This window comes from Erpetoichthys calabaricus, chromosome 7, assembly GCF_900747795.2.
Source record: "Erpetoichthys calabaricus chromosome 7, fErpCal1.3, whole genome shotgun sequence".
Taxonomy (NCBI): domain Eukaryota; kingdom Metazoa; phylum Chordata; class Cladistia; order Polypteriformes; family Polypteridae; genus Erpetoichthys; species Erpetoichthys calabaricus.
In genome coordinates this window covers 145,611,767-145,625,888 of record NC_041400.2, presented here as the reverse complement: position 1 = coordinate 145,625,888, position 14,122 = coordinate 145,611,767, and the positions used below count along the sequence as shown (strand labels likewise).

The 14,122-nt window shown below is 39.2% G+C and overlaps 1 protein-coding gene across 3 annotated transcripts in view; it reads right to left on the bottom strand.

Moving 5' to 3' along the window:
* The window catches only part of c6 (complement component 6), a 66,936-nt gene extending 52,814 nt beyond the window's left edge, over positions 1–14,122 (bottom strand). Inside the window, exons 1-5 of one of the 3 annotated variants that reach the window (XM_028805514.2) lie at positions 14,100–14,122; positions 11,496–11,662; positions 9,459–9,615; positions 8,322–8,466; positions 6,794–6,935 (exon numbers count right to left, since the gene is read on the bottom strand). In XM_028805514.2, the coding sequence (XP_028661347.1) occupies positions 6,794–6,935; positions 8,322–8,466; positions 9,459–9,615; positions 11,496–11,641 (590 nt within the window). In that variant the 5' untranslated portion in view covers positions 11,642–11,662; positions 14,100–14,122. The other 2 variants (XM_028805512.2, XM_028805513.2) reach the window with 2 other exon arrangements.

Below are 14,122 nucleotides of genomic sequence, written 5' to 3'. Positions count from 1 at the left end.
CACATAAAGAGCTGCCATAGATTGACGTTCAGAGAAAAAGGAAGCAGAATTGGAAAGAGGGAGAGAGGGATTTTATCGCAGAAGCTTTTGCAAGTCACTGGACAGCTGGTGAATGGAGGAACACGTGCAATTATATGTCTTTTTCACATCATAATCATGCAGATTTTAAAGTCCACCTAGCTAAAATGCAATTATGTACTAAACAGCTATACAAATTTGCTTTATTTTGGGAATTCATCATTTGCTACCTGTCACAGCTTTCCGTTTGATTACGAGTTATCCTTTAAATGAGCTGTTGTTTACATGAAAATTCTGCCCACACTAATCACCATGAACAGGCATGTATACTTCTCTGAAAACAGATATTACAAAGAATCAGCAATAAAAAATACACATTTTTAACTCTGTTTTGTTGTTATAAACATACCACCAGAACACTGAAAGCATGCTTTCTGAAACCATAACCTGTCAACTTTAACGTCTATATATTTTTAGTAATATACGGTATATACCTTTAATGTCACATTTCTTTTGGTGTTCTGCTGGCCCCAATTACAAGCTGTGGTGTAGCGGGTCCACAGCTCAAGTCAACAGGGCCACTTTTTAAATAAATAATTGCTGCACTCGCAGCTTAGAGAGGGGGTGTGGTAGTGTGGTTGGAGCGGTTCCCGGGTGATGCGTGATGCGGATGGTCCTCACTTAAGTGCACAAGTGAGGAGTCGTCCGCATCCATAATTGGTGCCAGGAGCTGTTGATTGCCACATCTGATCCACGTCCACGTAATAAATAGAAGCGCGAGGCGGCTAGGAAAGGAGAAAAAGGAACAGGAAAAAAAAAAGAATGTGAAGAGTGGTTAATGGTGAAGAAGACGGCAGGAAGAAGGCTGGAGAAGTGGGGTGCCGGTGCAAGCGACAGCAGGCTCACTTGAGCAAAGGCAGGCAGCTGGTAGGAGAGCCCCGGAGGAGTGTTTGGCCAACTCTTAGAGGGGGCAGATTGAAGCGGTCGCTCCAGCTGAGCAATTGGGAGGAGCTGGAGTGACCAGCAGTGGAGACGACTGGCCATCTAATGGAGCAGAGTTGTGGAGGCTCTTTGGCCGTGTTGAGCATCAGCGTTAGCACCCTGGCTGCTGGAGAAGGAACCCAAGCCTCGATCCGGCTGGAGCCCGACATAGCCGGGGATTGGAGGGCTATCACACCAGTATTGAAGGTGCTGCATTTTTGTTGGTAGGGTGGCTCCCCTGGTGCATAGCCTGGAAGGGAGAAGCATGGGAGTTGCCAGGTTAAAGAAGGATGCACCGGGCTTTGTGTTTTAAAAGACTGCTTCCAGCCGTTATTTTAACCTCATTTTTTAAAAAGGATTTATTCATTGTGTTTTTAACCTCCACTAGTTCACTCGTTTTTTTATCGGATTATTTATTTAATGACTTATTTTTGAGACACTTCACTATTTAACTTGGATACTTTGTTTTTGATTCTGTTGACTTTAAATAAAAGCACTTTGCACTTTTTGCACCATCCCTTGCTTCATTGTTGTGCCTCACTGTCCAGCTCATCAGTGACATTGCCCACGGTGTCGGGTTCAGAGCTCCCAGAAGCAAGACGGGAGCATGGAGCAGAACCCGCATCTTCACACAAGCCACTGGGGGACAATATTTATGTTTAACTTCAAAAAATTGCTTTGTTCAACAACTCGTGTTTACAGGCTCACATATACCACAATTGTGAAAAAGTTACTTTTATATCAAAAGTAACAAACTTTTCTTTAAAGAGACATATACTGTATATGATTGCTAAATTAACATCTTTACACTTGGGTTTAGCTTGCACTTATACTCCTAGTTGGAAGTATTTAAGTTCTACAATAAAAATTTAGATACTTTATAAAAATCTTTGCTTTAAGAAAAGGGAAAACTACAAAACAAATTCGGGCTAAAGATTCTTTTTAATAAAATCAAGATCATGTTGGTCTTTACTGTTGTCACACTTGCACATCCGGGGGTCCCCAAGCAAGCTCAAATGAAGTAAACAATACGACTCCGGGATGAGAGGGGGCGCTGTCGTTAACAGTATCCTGTCCTTTCTCCACAGCCCATAGACCCTCTGCAGTTTGCATATCAGGAGAAGGTGGGAGCGGAAGATGCCATCATCTATATGCTACACCGATCCCTCTCTCACTTGGACAGAGGCAGTGGCGCTGTAAGAATTATGTTTCTAGACTTCTCTAGCGCCTTCAACACAATCCAACCTCTGCTCCTTAGGGACAAGCTGACAGAGATGGGATTAGATTCATACCTAGTGGCATGGATCGTGGACTATCTTAAAGACAGACCTCAGTATGTGCGTCTTGGGAACTGCACGTCTGACATTGTGGTCAGCAACACAGGAGCGCCACAAGGGACTGTACTTTCTCCGGTCCTGTTCAGCCTATATACATCGGACTTCCAATACAACTCGGAGTCCTGCCATGTGCAAAAGTTCGCTGATGACACTGCTATCGTGGGCTGTATCAGGAATGGGCTGGAGGAGGAGTATAGGGACCTAATCAATGACTTTGTTAAATGGTCCGACTCAAACCACCTACACCTGAACACCAGCAAAACCAAGGAGCTGGTGGTGGATTTTAGGAGGCCCAGACCCCTCATAGACCCAGTGATCATCAAAGGTGACTGTGTGCAGATGGTGCAGACCTATAAATATCTGGGAGTGCAGCTGGATGATAAATTAGACTGGACTGCCAATACTGATGCGCTGTGCAAGAAAGGACAAAGCCGGTTATACTTCCTTAGAAGGCTGGCTTCCTTCAACATCTGCAATAAGATGCTGCAGATGTTCTATCAAACAGTTGTGGCGAGCGCCCTCTTCTACGCAGTGGTGTGCTGGGGAGGCAGCATTAAGAGGAAAGACGCCTCACGCCTGGACAAACTGGTGAGGAAGGCAGGCTCTATTGTTGGCATGGAGCTGGACAGTTTAACATCTGTGGCAGAGCGAAGGGCGCTCAGCAGGCTCCTATCAATTATGGAGAATCCACTGCATCCACTAAATAATGTCATCTCCAGACAGAAGAGCAGCTTCAGCGACAGACTGCTGTCACTGTCCTGCTCCACAGACAGATTGAGGAGATCGTTCCTCCCCCAAACTATGCGACTCTTTAATTCCACCAGGGGGGGTAAACGTTAATATTTAACATTATACATAGTTATTGTCTGTTTTTTTTTTTCACCTGTATTATTATCATTCTTTAATTTAATATTATTTATTGTATCAGTATGCTGCTGCTGAAGAATGTGAATTTCCCATCGGGATTAATAAAGTATCTATCTATCTATCTATCTATCTATCTATCATAGGAGATTCCCATTGAGGATATCCCCATCTGATTGTGACTTCCAGAACAAGCCCCGCCACCCCCGGTTGATCTGTCACATAAACCAACAGTACAGAAAGGTGGAGTCTTGTGGCGTCTTTAGACATCCTGGACCTGAGGTCAGTAAGAGCCAGAGACGCGTACCAGAAAGAGAGAGCAGAGAGCGAGAAAGCCTGCAAGACTGACTTTAAGTCAGTGTCTTTTTACTTGTGTACTTAAGCACCCATACTGCCTTTTTATTTTCTGTATATTTAAGAGGGATTACTGGGGTGGTACTCCAATATTTCTTCCTGCTTCTGACTGCTTTCTTGCCACTGGTCACACTGTTTGTAGAATGAATTTGGGCAAAAAGTAAACATTTATGACTATACATATTTTAAACATATTTTAACATCAATCTGTCATTCAGAAATTCCAAGCAGCCTTTGAATCTATTTTCTCTGAAGCTAGCTACTTGGACAAAGGTGAAGGGTCACAATCTCAGCAATAGGCAGGATATTGACATATGTTTGTATTTCAGCTGTTGGACAAGATATTACTGCTCTGCTGATCATTATGATATGGTCTTTATTTCTACAGCTGCTTGTAAAAGCAAAGGCCGGCGGCACATTACACGACCCCTAGTCAGCGGGGATGTCAAACTTAATAACAACAGTCACTGGATCTTGTAACATTGAGGATGTCAGATTATGACAAATCACATAACACCATACACACTTCTCACAAATACAGTTTCACGTTTCCAAAATATGTCGAGTTTGCCAAGTTCTGACTGCCAATAACATGCTGCTGACTGTGCCTGGGTCTGTATAAAGGCTTATCAGGTTTGGCAAGTTTAGCCTATATTTTCTTTTGTCATTTTTATCATGGTACAACAAACACAACACATTAGACAAATAAGCCACTCTTTTGTTTGCTTGGTCTCAAACAGCCATGCTCCTTCTTTTCTCTTAATTACATTGTATGCTTTGTACTTCCAGATGAATTCTCGTTGGTTGTCAGCTCTTACACACACACACACAAAAGTCTGCCTCTTCAACTTAAGACAAAAAAAATCTGTTTGATTGTGTTGCATTGTGAGATGGAGTCCAGTTTCATTGTCTCGGGGATGATGTCAAACTATATAATTGTCAATCACTAAAGCGATCCACGACTGCCCCCAAATCACTAAAATAACGTAAATGAGGTCTGTAACTGAAAATAGCTGGTAAAGTTGTGAAGTATGATTGTATTAATGCTATATCAACACCAAAAGTCAAACTATTATTTTTTGTAATTGCTAAGTGTTTTGTATTTGGTTGACCTGTTTTAAGATGAGTGTGTGTGGTTTTATGGGCTTGCAATTAAGTTTAAAAAAACTATTTTCATGGAGTGTATGCATGATATAAAGGAATTAAATATATTAACATTGTGTATACAATGGGAAAAAGTTTGGAAAGAGAAAAGACACTTAATTAAAGGAGTGTAAATAATAGTGAACTCACCCTGACTATGCCCAGAGAGTGAAAAATGTGCTTGACAGGTGTATGAGAATGTCAAGTTATATGCTTAAGGTTCTACAATAAAAATTTAGATACTTTATGAAAATCTTTGCTTTAAGAAAAGGGATAACTACAAAACATATTTGGGCTAAAGATTATTTTTAATGTAACCAAGAATCTGTTAGTTTTACTGTTGTCACACACGCACATCTGGGGGTCCCCAGGCAAGCTCAACTGAGGTAAACAATACGACTCTGGGTGAGAGGGGGCGCTGTCACTAACAGTATCCTGTCCTTTCTCCACAGCCTATAGGAGACTCCCATTGAGGGTATTCCCATCCAAATGTTACTTCTGAGACAAGCCCCGCCACCCCTGGTTGATCCGCCACATAAACTGACAGTACAGGAAGGTTGATTCTTATGGCGTCTTTAAGGGTCCTGGACCTGAGTTCATTAAGAGACGCATACCAGAATGTGAGAGCAGAGAGCGAGAAAGCCTGCAAGACTGACTTTAAGTCAGCGTCTTTTTACTTGTGTACTTAAGTACCCATATTGCCTTTTTATTTTCTGTATAATTAAGAGGGATTACCAGGGTGGTACTCCAACATTTCTTTCTGACAGGTGTATGAGAATGTCAAGTTATATGGTTAAGAGTGACAATGCAACGGTGAGGTTAATACTGTGTATGGTTTTGTTGAAGCATATGGTCTGTGAGAATAACTTAAAAAGCAGGCAAACAAATTAAAAGAAAATAGGGGAGCTTGATGTCATCTATTAATTTCAAATATATTCCCTAACAAGTTCTGTAGGCAGAAATGTTTATATAAACTGAAGTATGACATCCAGTTATAAACATGGATACGCCAATAGCATCCATTATCTCCATAATATTAGTGGGCCATGGAAAAGGTCACACATGGAAATGGAACACCTTCTGTTTGAACACTGAATGCTCTCCATGTGTTTTGTTGGTTTCTGTTTGGGGGACATACTGTAGTTTCCATAGTTAACGTATATGTTATTTGGATGGTTCTCAATGTTATGTTACAGCCGGAGTTTTTTTTTTCCTTGGCTTGTATTTATTTGTTAATTTATTGTTGATTTTACCATCTCTGAATTATTATTTTTCATGTTTAGATGTTATTCTCAATATTGTACGTTTTGTTTACTTGGATGCTGTCTGTTTAAATGTGCATCCATTTCTTGTGTCCTGTGGGTGGAATCCCCAGAGACAGGGCCACCCTGATGTCACCACTATTGAGACCTCCCCTGGTTATATACTGAATCAGAGAAGATACAGTAGTGGTGCATGGCGTTTGTTAGGAGGTCTTTATTTAAGCATCACTTCATTTCTGATTTTTGGATTTTTGTCACTTCTGTTATTGAATTTTGTTTGTGAATATTGTTTTAGGATTTGGTTGCTGTGGATTGCCTTTAACGCAAGTCCTTTTTTGTGTTTTTTTTTGATCACCTTATTTTCCTATTTTCCTAAATACAGCTTCACTTTTAAAGATTTCCTGTTTTGACTTGTCTCTATAAGCCTGGGTTTTATGGATGCCTCTCCCTCATGAGACAATTTAAAATATTTTGTGGTTTCTTTATATTTTTGAATTTTTAATGCCAGTTTCATATTTTTCTGGAGCCTGCTTAGGCCAAAGCCTGCAGGCATGAGTTGGGGAACTAGCTGAATTGGGAAGAGCCTCTTTCAGACTGACTGGTGAAGGTGGTGGCCTGCTTTTGCGGCTCTTTTTGGAGCTTCACACCATTTTTTCCATGTTGATGACTGCATATCACATCAACCAACAAATAAATGAAGTGAGATTGGGAATGGATATGTATGCAGGCCTTGCAGTCGACCAGTGTGTGGTTTAAAGAATACCGCTGTCATGTAGGCTGACACTGTAGGCTGAAAGCAAGTACAGAGAATGGATGGATGGAACAAATTCTTACCCTCTTCCCATCAGCTGAACACTTGGAAGGTTTTCATATACCCGATTACAGACCTTCTTCACTCTCACACAGTCCTGCTCATCTGACCCATCTCCACAGTCATTTTCTCCATTGCATTTCAGATTGGGAGAGATACAGCGACCTGATAAACCAAGAATGAGGAGAAACTACATTTGTAAAGATGGCATTTAACTGCAACATGGTTCTTTTTGACAAAATCAGTCATTGTTTATAATATAAATATCATATATCATGTAATAGCCATTTATTTGTTTTCTTTGCCTTATATTCCAATACAGAATCTATCTTAACAACATTAGAACCAAGGTATAGACCAGTTTTTGACGTTGTGCCAGTCTGTCACTGGTCTGTAAGCACAAACACTTCCCCTTAAATGGTATACCTTACAGCAAATGTAAATTAGTTACTTCTACTTAGTTTTAACATATTGGATCAATGAACCTTTTCTTACCTAATGAAGTAGAAATCAATATGGAATTAAGAAGAGTAACAAACATAAAACAAATTCTGTACAATTTGTAAAAACTGTTTCAATTCATCCCAAACTAATAACACAATGGTTCGCTCTTACTTTGAAATAATTTTGTAGTAGAAACAAATGTGCTTTTTTGATAGCAGCCAAAACAAACGAATGTCTACACCACGTCATTAACAAATGAAAGCACCGCATCTTACATTTTCCACTGCCACTGTTCACAAATGATGCATAATTGAACAAAACCTTGAAATTATCCTTAACTTCTGATGTGGCCTAATAAACTCTAGGACAAAACAAAAAAGTCACACACTCCATCCTCTTAAACACTCTGAAATGTAAAGACATTTTACAGTATATGTATGCTTACCAAAGGATGCCAGTAATAATTTGTTATAAAGCTTGCCCATCTTGTAATGCAAAACTACTTTTCATTTTAAAAATCAAGATTTTTTACCACAGTCATTGTCATTTTTAAAAACATTATTGGTAAATCAGCTGTACCTCAGCTACTTCCCTAGATATATTTATCCAGCCATTTTCTAAACTGCTTATCAAGTTGTGCATAATGGGGAACTGGTGCCTATCTCAGCAGCATAGGACACAAGACAGTAATGAACCCCCCATAAAGTGCAAATTCATCAAAGGCCACACTCATGCACACATCCAAAACTACAGTACCCACCATAAACATCCATACAGACACGTGGAGATTTAGCAGCCACCAGACAGGCAGTGCCCATTCCCAGGATCTGGTACTGTGAGGCAGGAGTACTGCTGTACCACTCTACACATATATTTCATAATTTAAAGTAATGTTTATTTCAGTTGGTATTATGCATCAGTCCATAAAATATGAGCATATACAAAAATAAAATGGAAAGTAAGTGAAGACTTGGTAACATAAATTAACACAACAGGCTAGTAGAAAAACGATAACTTGCAGAGCAAGTTTAGAACATTGCTCATTGATCAGTGCCAGTCTAAACCTGTTGATCCTCTTGATAACTACGTAGCTAAGGTTTAATTCACCATTATCACAGGAGAACAGTTTCTTGCAGTCGGTGGTCTTTGTTTTACACAAGTCCTTTGGGTAGCACCTCCTCGACTCAGTCAGTGTTTCACTACAGGCTTGACCTCCAAACTGGCTAGGATGGAGCAGTGACCTTGTTCGAATCTGGTATGAAAAGTTTATAAAATTATCAAGGTGTTAAGCAAGTTATATTTACAACCAAGCAGATAAACAGCAAATGTCCCATACAGCACTTTACAAACAAAACTGAAATGAGACAATCTAGCATCAGTATATATTTCTTGGCCTGGCCACAAATGTCCTCCCTAAGCCGGTGCAGTTTGGTTTGTTTTTGGGTACTCCTACACATATGCTAAACTGGCAATTTAAAACTAACCACAAGAGAGTGAGCGTGGTCTGTACATATGTGAGTCCTGCAGTAAACTGGTGTCCTGTCTAGAGTTGGTCATGCTTTGTGCCCAGAGCTTCGGGAAATACCTCTGAAGTGGATGGTTGGATGGATAGCTGGATAAATGCTACAACATTCAACAACTGACCCATTACAGTTGCATACATGTGGTTTTACAATGTAACCAGTTTAATAATAAAAAAAGCATTAGCAATAAATGAAATAATAGTAATACAGAACACTATATGAAACTAGCTTATCATTCTTCCAAAAACATTTTTTCTCTCCTTTCATTCTTTTGGTTATAATAATGTACTGCATGCTCCACTAATCACATCTGTTTTGTGAGAACTTCACCATGTTACTGGCTCAGATTTGAATCCTTCAATGATTGGATTAAAATTAACAGACTAACACAGTTTTAAGCATTAACTACTATAGCATGCAGAAATAGAATGTGATACTGTCAACATAATGAATTTGCCCTCATGACACAAGGATCTAAAAGCATAAGGATAGATCTTAGGATGACACTTCATATTATCATGCAACTGAGTACGTGTAAGAAAAGCCACAAATAATTTGTGTTTTTTAGAGGAGTTTCACCATTCACCCACTTTACATGCCATATTCTCTAATTGCAAATGTATCCATGTATTTGTAACACTGAAAGAAAATCAGTGCACCACTGCAGTACAATGCATTCATAGCAACAATAAGTGTACAGTCTACTGTATGTTCACATTACCTGTTTATTTACACAGGCCAAGCATTCAGACCAGTCCCCATAATCTCCAAGATGACAGTTCATGGGACAGGCTTCTTCATTGCATGCTCTTTGCTCTGAAAATGTGCATAACGTTTCACAAAAGTTCTTATGGAAGTATTCATCTTTAACAGTTTGCCTATTGGTAACACACAAAAACAGTAATTAAAAAACACATTTTCTTATTTACATTACATTTTTAACCTAAGTATTTTTTTTTCATTGGCATACAGTCACACAGTGTTTAGCAGGGCGGTGTCACAGCTTCAAGAACCTGAGTTTGATTCCAAGCAGAACATGCTCAGGTAGGTTAACTGTTTGTCTCAATGCAATCTCCACACAGACAATGACCGGGCTGAGAATCAAACCCATTATTCTGGAGTTGTGAGGCAGCCACACTAACCATTCCTCCACCATGTTACCCCAATTAGAAATGTAGCATACATAAAATGTCATTTAATTACATTACACAATGTAATTACATATTGACCTAGCAATTATGGGACGTGTCCAGTATTTAAAATAAATGGTTGTAGTATGGTTCTTACTCAATGTTGCTTCCAAGTTACTAGTTTCATATTTTAATGTGAATATAATTTCTCCAGCATTACATCATAAACAAAATGCAAAAGAAAAAGGAACCTATTCAGTACATCAAGCTTGTTTAGTTACTCACTATAAGAGCTACACTGGTCTAGTATCTCATCTTGACACTGTTATAAAATTAACAGGTGACATGGTTGACATTTTTAATATTAATATAGTGGAGTCAAAATATTACTTTAAAGGCAGTCCTTGAAAAAGAACATGGGGACACGGTTGAAACAATTCTCATAAAAATTAAATTTTTTTCTTCACACAAAGAACAATGGACACATGAAATAACTTACCAAGCACGATGGTAGACCATAATACTAAAGCGAATTTTGACTCAATATCCTTTTGGAGAAATTAAGTAAATAGGACTGAGAAGCTTTATGTGATCTAACAGCCTGTTCTTGTCAAAATTATTCTTATGGTACCAGTTCGTCTATATCTACTATTAATTTATTCCTAATTTTGTGTGAAGACGCACCTTGAGTATGTTATTCGTTATTTTATTTAGAGAATTTGAGAATTCTGAACCTATCAACTTGTTCTCCAAGAGACAGGAAGTTAGTTCTCCTTTGAGAAGATGTGTTAAATCGGATGTGTTTCTTACTGCTCCACTCAGACTTTATTAATTCCAGTAAATGGCAACAATTAAAATGTGCTGGGAACTATTTTGCACCAAATTTAACCACTGCTTCCTGAGACTGCTCTTTGTGCCCCATTCCCCTATTCGTATAAATTACATTTTCTTCATTGCACAACTCCTTATGTTTACTTTCTTGTATACGAAGTATAGGGAAAGTATTGTAATCGTCCAAAGATTCGATGTCGAGATTTTGATGAATCTCGATGTTTTAGACCTCCCTGATTTTCTCGTACACAAAGTATAGGGAAAGTATTGTAATCATCCAAAAATTCAGTTTCGAGATTTTGATTAATCTCGATGTTTTAGACCTCCCTGACTCCAAAAATACCATTTTTTAAATTATGTCTGTGTGTCTGTCTATGTGTGTATGTATATGTAAACACGATAACTTAAGTACACTTTCACTTAGGTCAGCCAAATTTTGCATACAAGTATTAGGTACAAAACGTTGATTTCTATCAAATTCTGAGTTATTTCCACTAACTGGAAGTGCTACTTTTTTATTCATGTGGCTGCAGAGTACGATTTTTTTTCAACTTTACTTTTATAATAATTGTTCAATATATTATTAATTTGATTTGATTTGTTGATGTTTCTTTAATGTACACAATATAAAAATATAATTATTGCCTTGCGGTTTACTCCTCAAATATCCATCCCCGTATCTGAGTATACGAGAAAGTCTAGGGGAGACCACTCCTGATTTTTTAACTTCATTCTCATTTGTGCACAAGAAATGCTTCCTGCAGTTATAACTATTGTAAGAGATATCTACTTCTAACCTTTGCCGTGTTTGAATCCCATAGTTGCAGGTTTTGGTGCATGATGTCCATGGGGTCCATTGGTATCGGTCACAATAGCATGCTCCATTTTCTTTAACCAAACCCCAAAAAATCACGAATATGGGAATAGTGCCCAAATACCCCATGGCACAGAAGGAAGTTTATACCTGTTGAAAAAAAAAAAAGTACGGCATAAAATATGAGTCAAAGTTTATTTTATGCAGCCATCTTGGGCTGGAAAAGCACCCTAGCCAAGGTTGCTTCAGATCTTGTGACCAGGGTGGCTGAGATGCTGCTACTCTAAACTGAATTAACTGATTAGAAAATGGATGAATTATTGGATTGTCGAACATGGCAGTGTTGGGGTCTCTTACTGGGACTGGTTGACTGGCAAACTGGGGTAATGGGAGAGGGGTGGAATAGCTATTCACGCAATTTCTGTTTCCCTCTCTAGAGTGGGGGAACACTGTCTGGAAAAAGACTGGTGTAACTTTCATTGCCACCCTCCTACCCAGGAAGAATAAAAAGTTCACGCTACCAAAGAGTGGCATCATTTGACCAAAAGAGACCAACCACAGCAGAAGACCCTCGCAGGAACTTTGCTTCTTTCCCTTAAGATGGCAGTGGTCCTATTGAGCAACCATCATCATCCTTTTTCTAAACTTTTGCCCAGCCCAACTGCCATTAAAGGTGAGTTCTCAGCTGGAGCTCCAATGCTTTGACACTCTTTGCTTGATTCTTTTCACAGGATCTTTTTTACTAAGTATACAGTAATTACAAAAGGAGCTTCACAAAGTAATTAAGAAGACGATCACACTGCAAAAGAACAAAATTGTGTACTGACTATCCAAGTTTAAAAAGTAGACTGAATATAAAGAAATGAGAAAAACATCATGCAAGAGTAGTTGCAAAAAGACCATTTTAGAATAAAATTATGTTTTAACAAAATAAGGTAACACTGCATAAATATGAAAGCTTTAGAACCCTTTAGATTTTGTGATTTTGTAATGCTGTTAAGAAGAGGCAGTCCAGTATATGCATAAAGATAGAAGGCCACCCAAAGAATGTAAATAGAAATAATAAGCATGTGTTTGCTACATTTGGGTCCGATTAAACATGCCAATGATGCCCATCTATCCACGGATGCAGGTGGCTCGCCTTCTCATCACACATCCACTCTCACATCCATTACTCTTTCTTTTATTCTGATTACTATCCATCCAGCCAGCAACCCGTTATTTCCATTATCTCAGCTCCAGAAGCCTTTACATGCATCATCTTAAAAGAACGTGCATTCAATAATCTAACAGGCTGCCACCTACTAACACAAACAGTTAAAGACTAAGGCACAACTTCCAAATATCCAGGGCAAAGACACTAAGTTTGGTGTCATGGAAAGTACTTGCCAGATTTCAAGCAGGGTTCAAACCCTGTCAAATTGAATATTTATTGCCAAAAGCATTATCTACGCTGGTTTTAGGGAAGGTGCTCCTCTGGAAATATTAAAGCAGGAGCGAAGCTACCCATTCACTAGCAATGGTCCACCATAACGTTTTTATTTGATTTACGCTCGATTTTCAATAAAACATGACACACAAAACCTCAAAGAGGGAGGACCTTAGCTCGATTGTCACTAAACCTAACGACTGAAGACTTCAAGGTCCGATTATTAATAAACCTAGCCGCTCACAATTTTAAGAGAGAAAACCCCCCAGAACGTCTTATTGAACCGTTGTGCCCGCTAATTCGTTACAGGAAAAAAATATTTACAACATGAATTGCAAAGAAAGTTTGGACAATAAATTGTATGTACATCTCAAAACAATAAATTAAACGTATTTAGAAAAACTAAAGCGAAAATAATAAGAGACTATGAAGTGACCAATCAATGCAAATTATACCCTCTGTGTAGACTGGCTAAGCCTAAAAACTAAGCGAATAAACATTTCAACATCGAATCACCAAGAAATAACACTGTCTGAAAACCCCGGAGACGCCGATTGCATTCCTGACCTGTCCACAGTCTGTCGATTTTAACCATCCGCCATTCCGCCGGCCCATGTTGGTGATGTGCACTTTATGCAGACTGGCAGTGAGTGCGACTGTGCGCTGCGATAAACTTGCGTCCCGTCCGAGATTGGTTCCCGATACTCCTTATAAGCACACTGCCCGTCTTCGGCATACTTTTAGATTCACTTTATTCTCTATAAATATTTTGCACGAATGTGTTTGTTATGGTTTTCACCTATTGTTGTATAAAGATTTTGTTTATAATCTAAAGTATAAGCAAATTTTTCGGTCTGCGCGATCATACTTTACATGTCTTACTTGTATTTCCTATCCAATCGCCCTCAAATGTTTCCTTAATTCTCCTGCAGTTTCTTGTCGAGTACGCTGCGTGCCCAGCCCTGCACTGAACTCGAATGCTGAACGCGCCAGCAAGCGAAGCCAACGGCCCAGACTTACCGGAGCAAGCAGCGCTAAGCGGAAAACGCTCCACTGCAAAGCAGCCGAAGTGAGGCTGTTTCCAGTCGCGGATCCTAATGCCCTCCGCCCCCAAGTGAAAGGCAGCAGGCAGCAGTAATACACACATGGCTTGTTTACCTTTATCTTTGGCGAGATGCCGC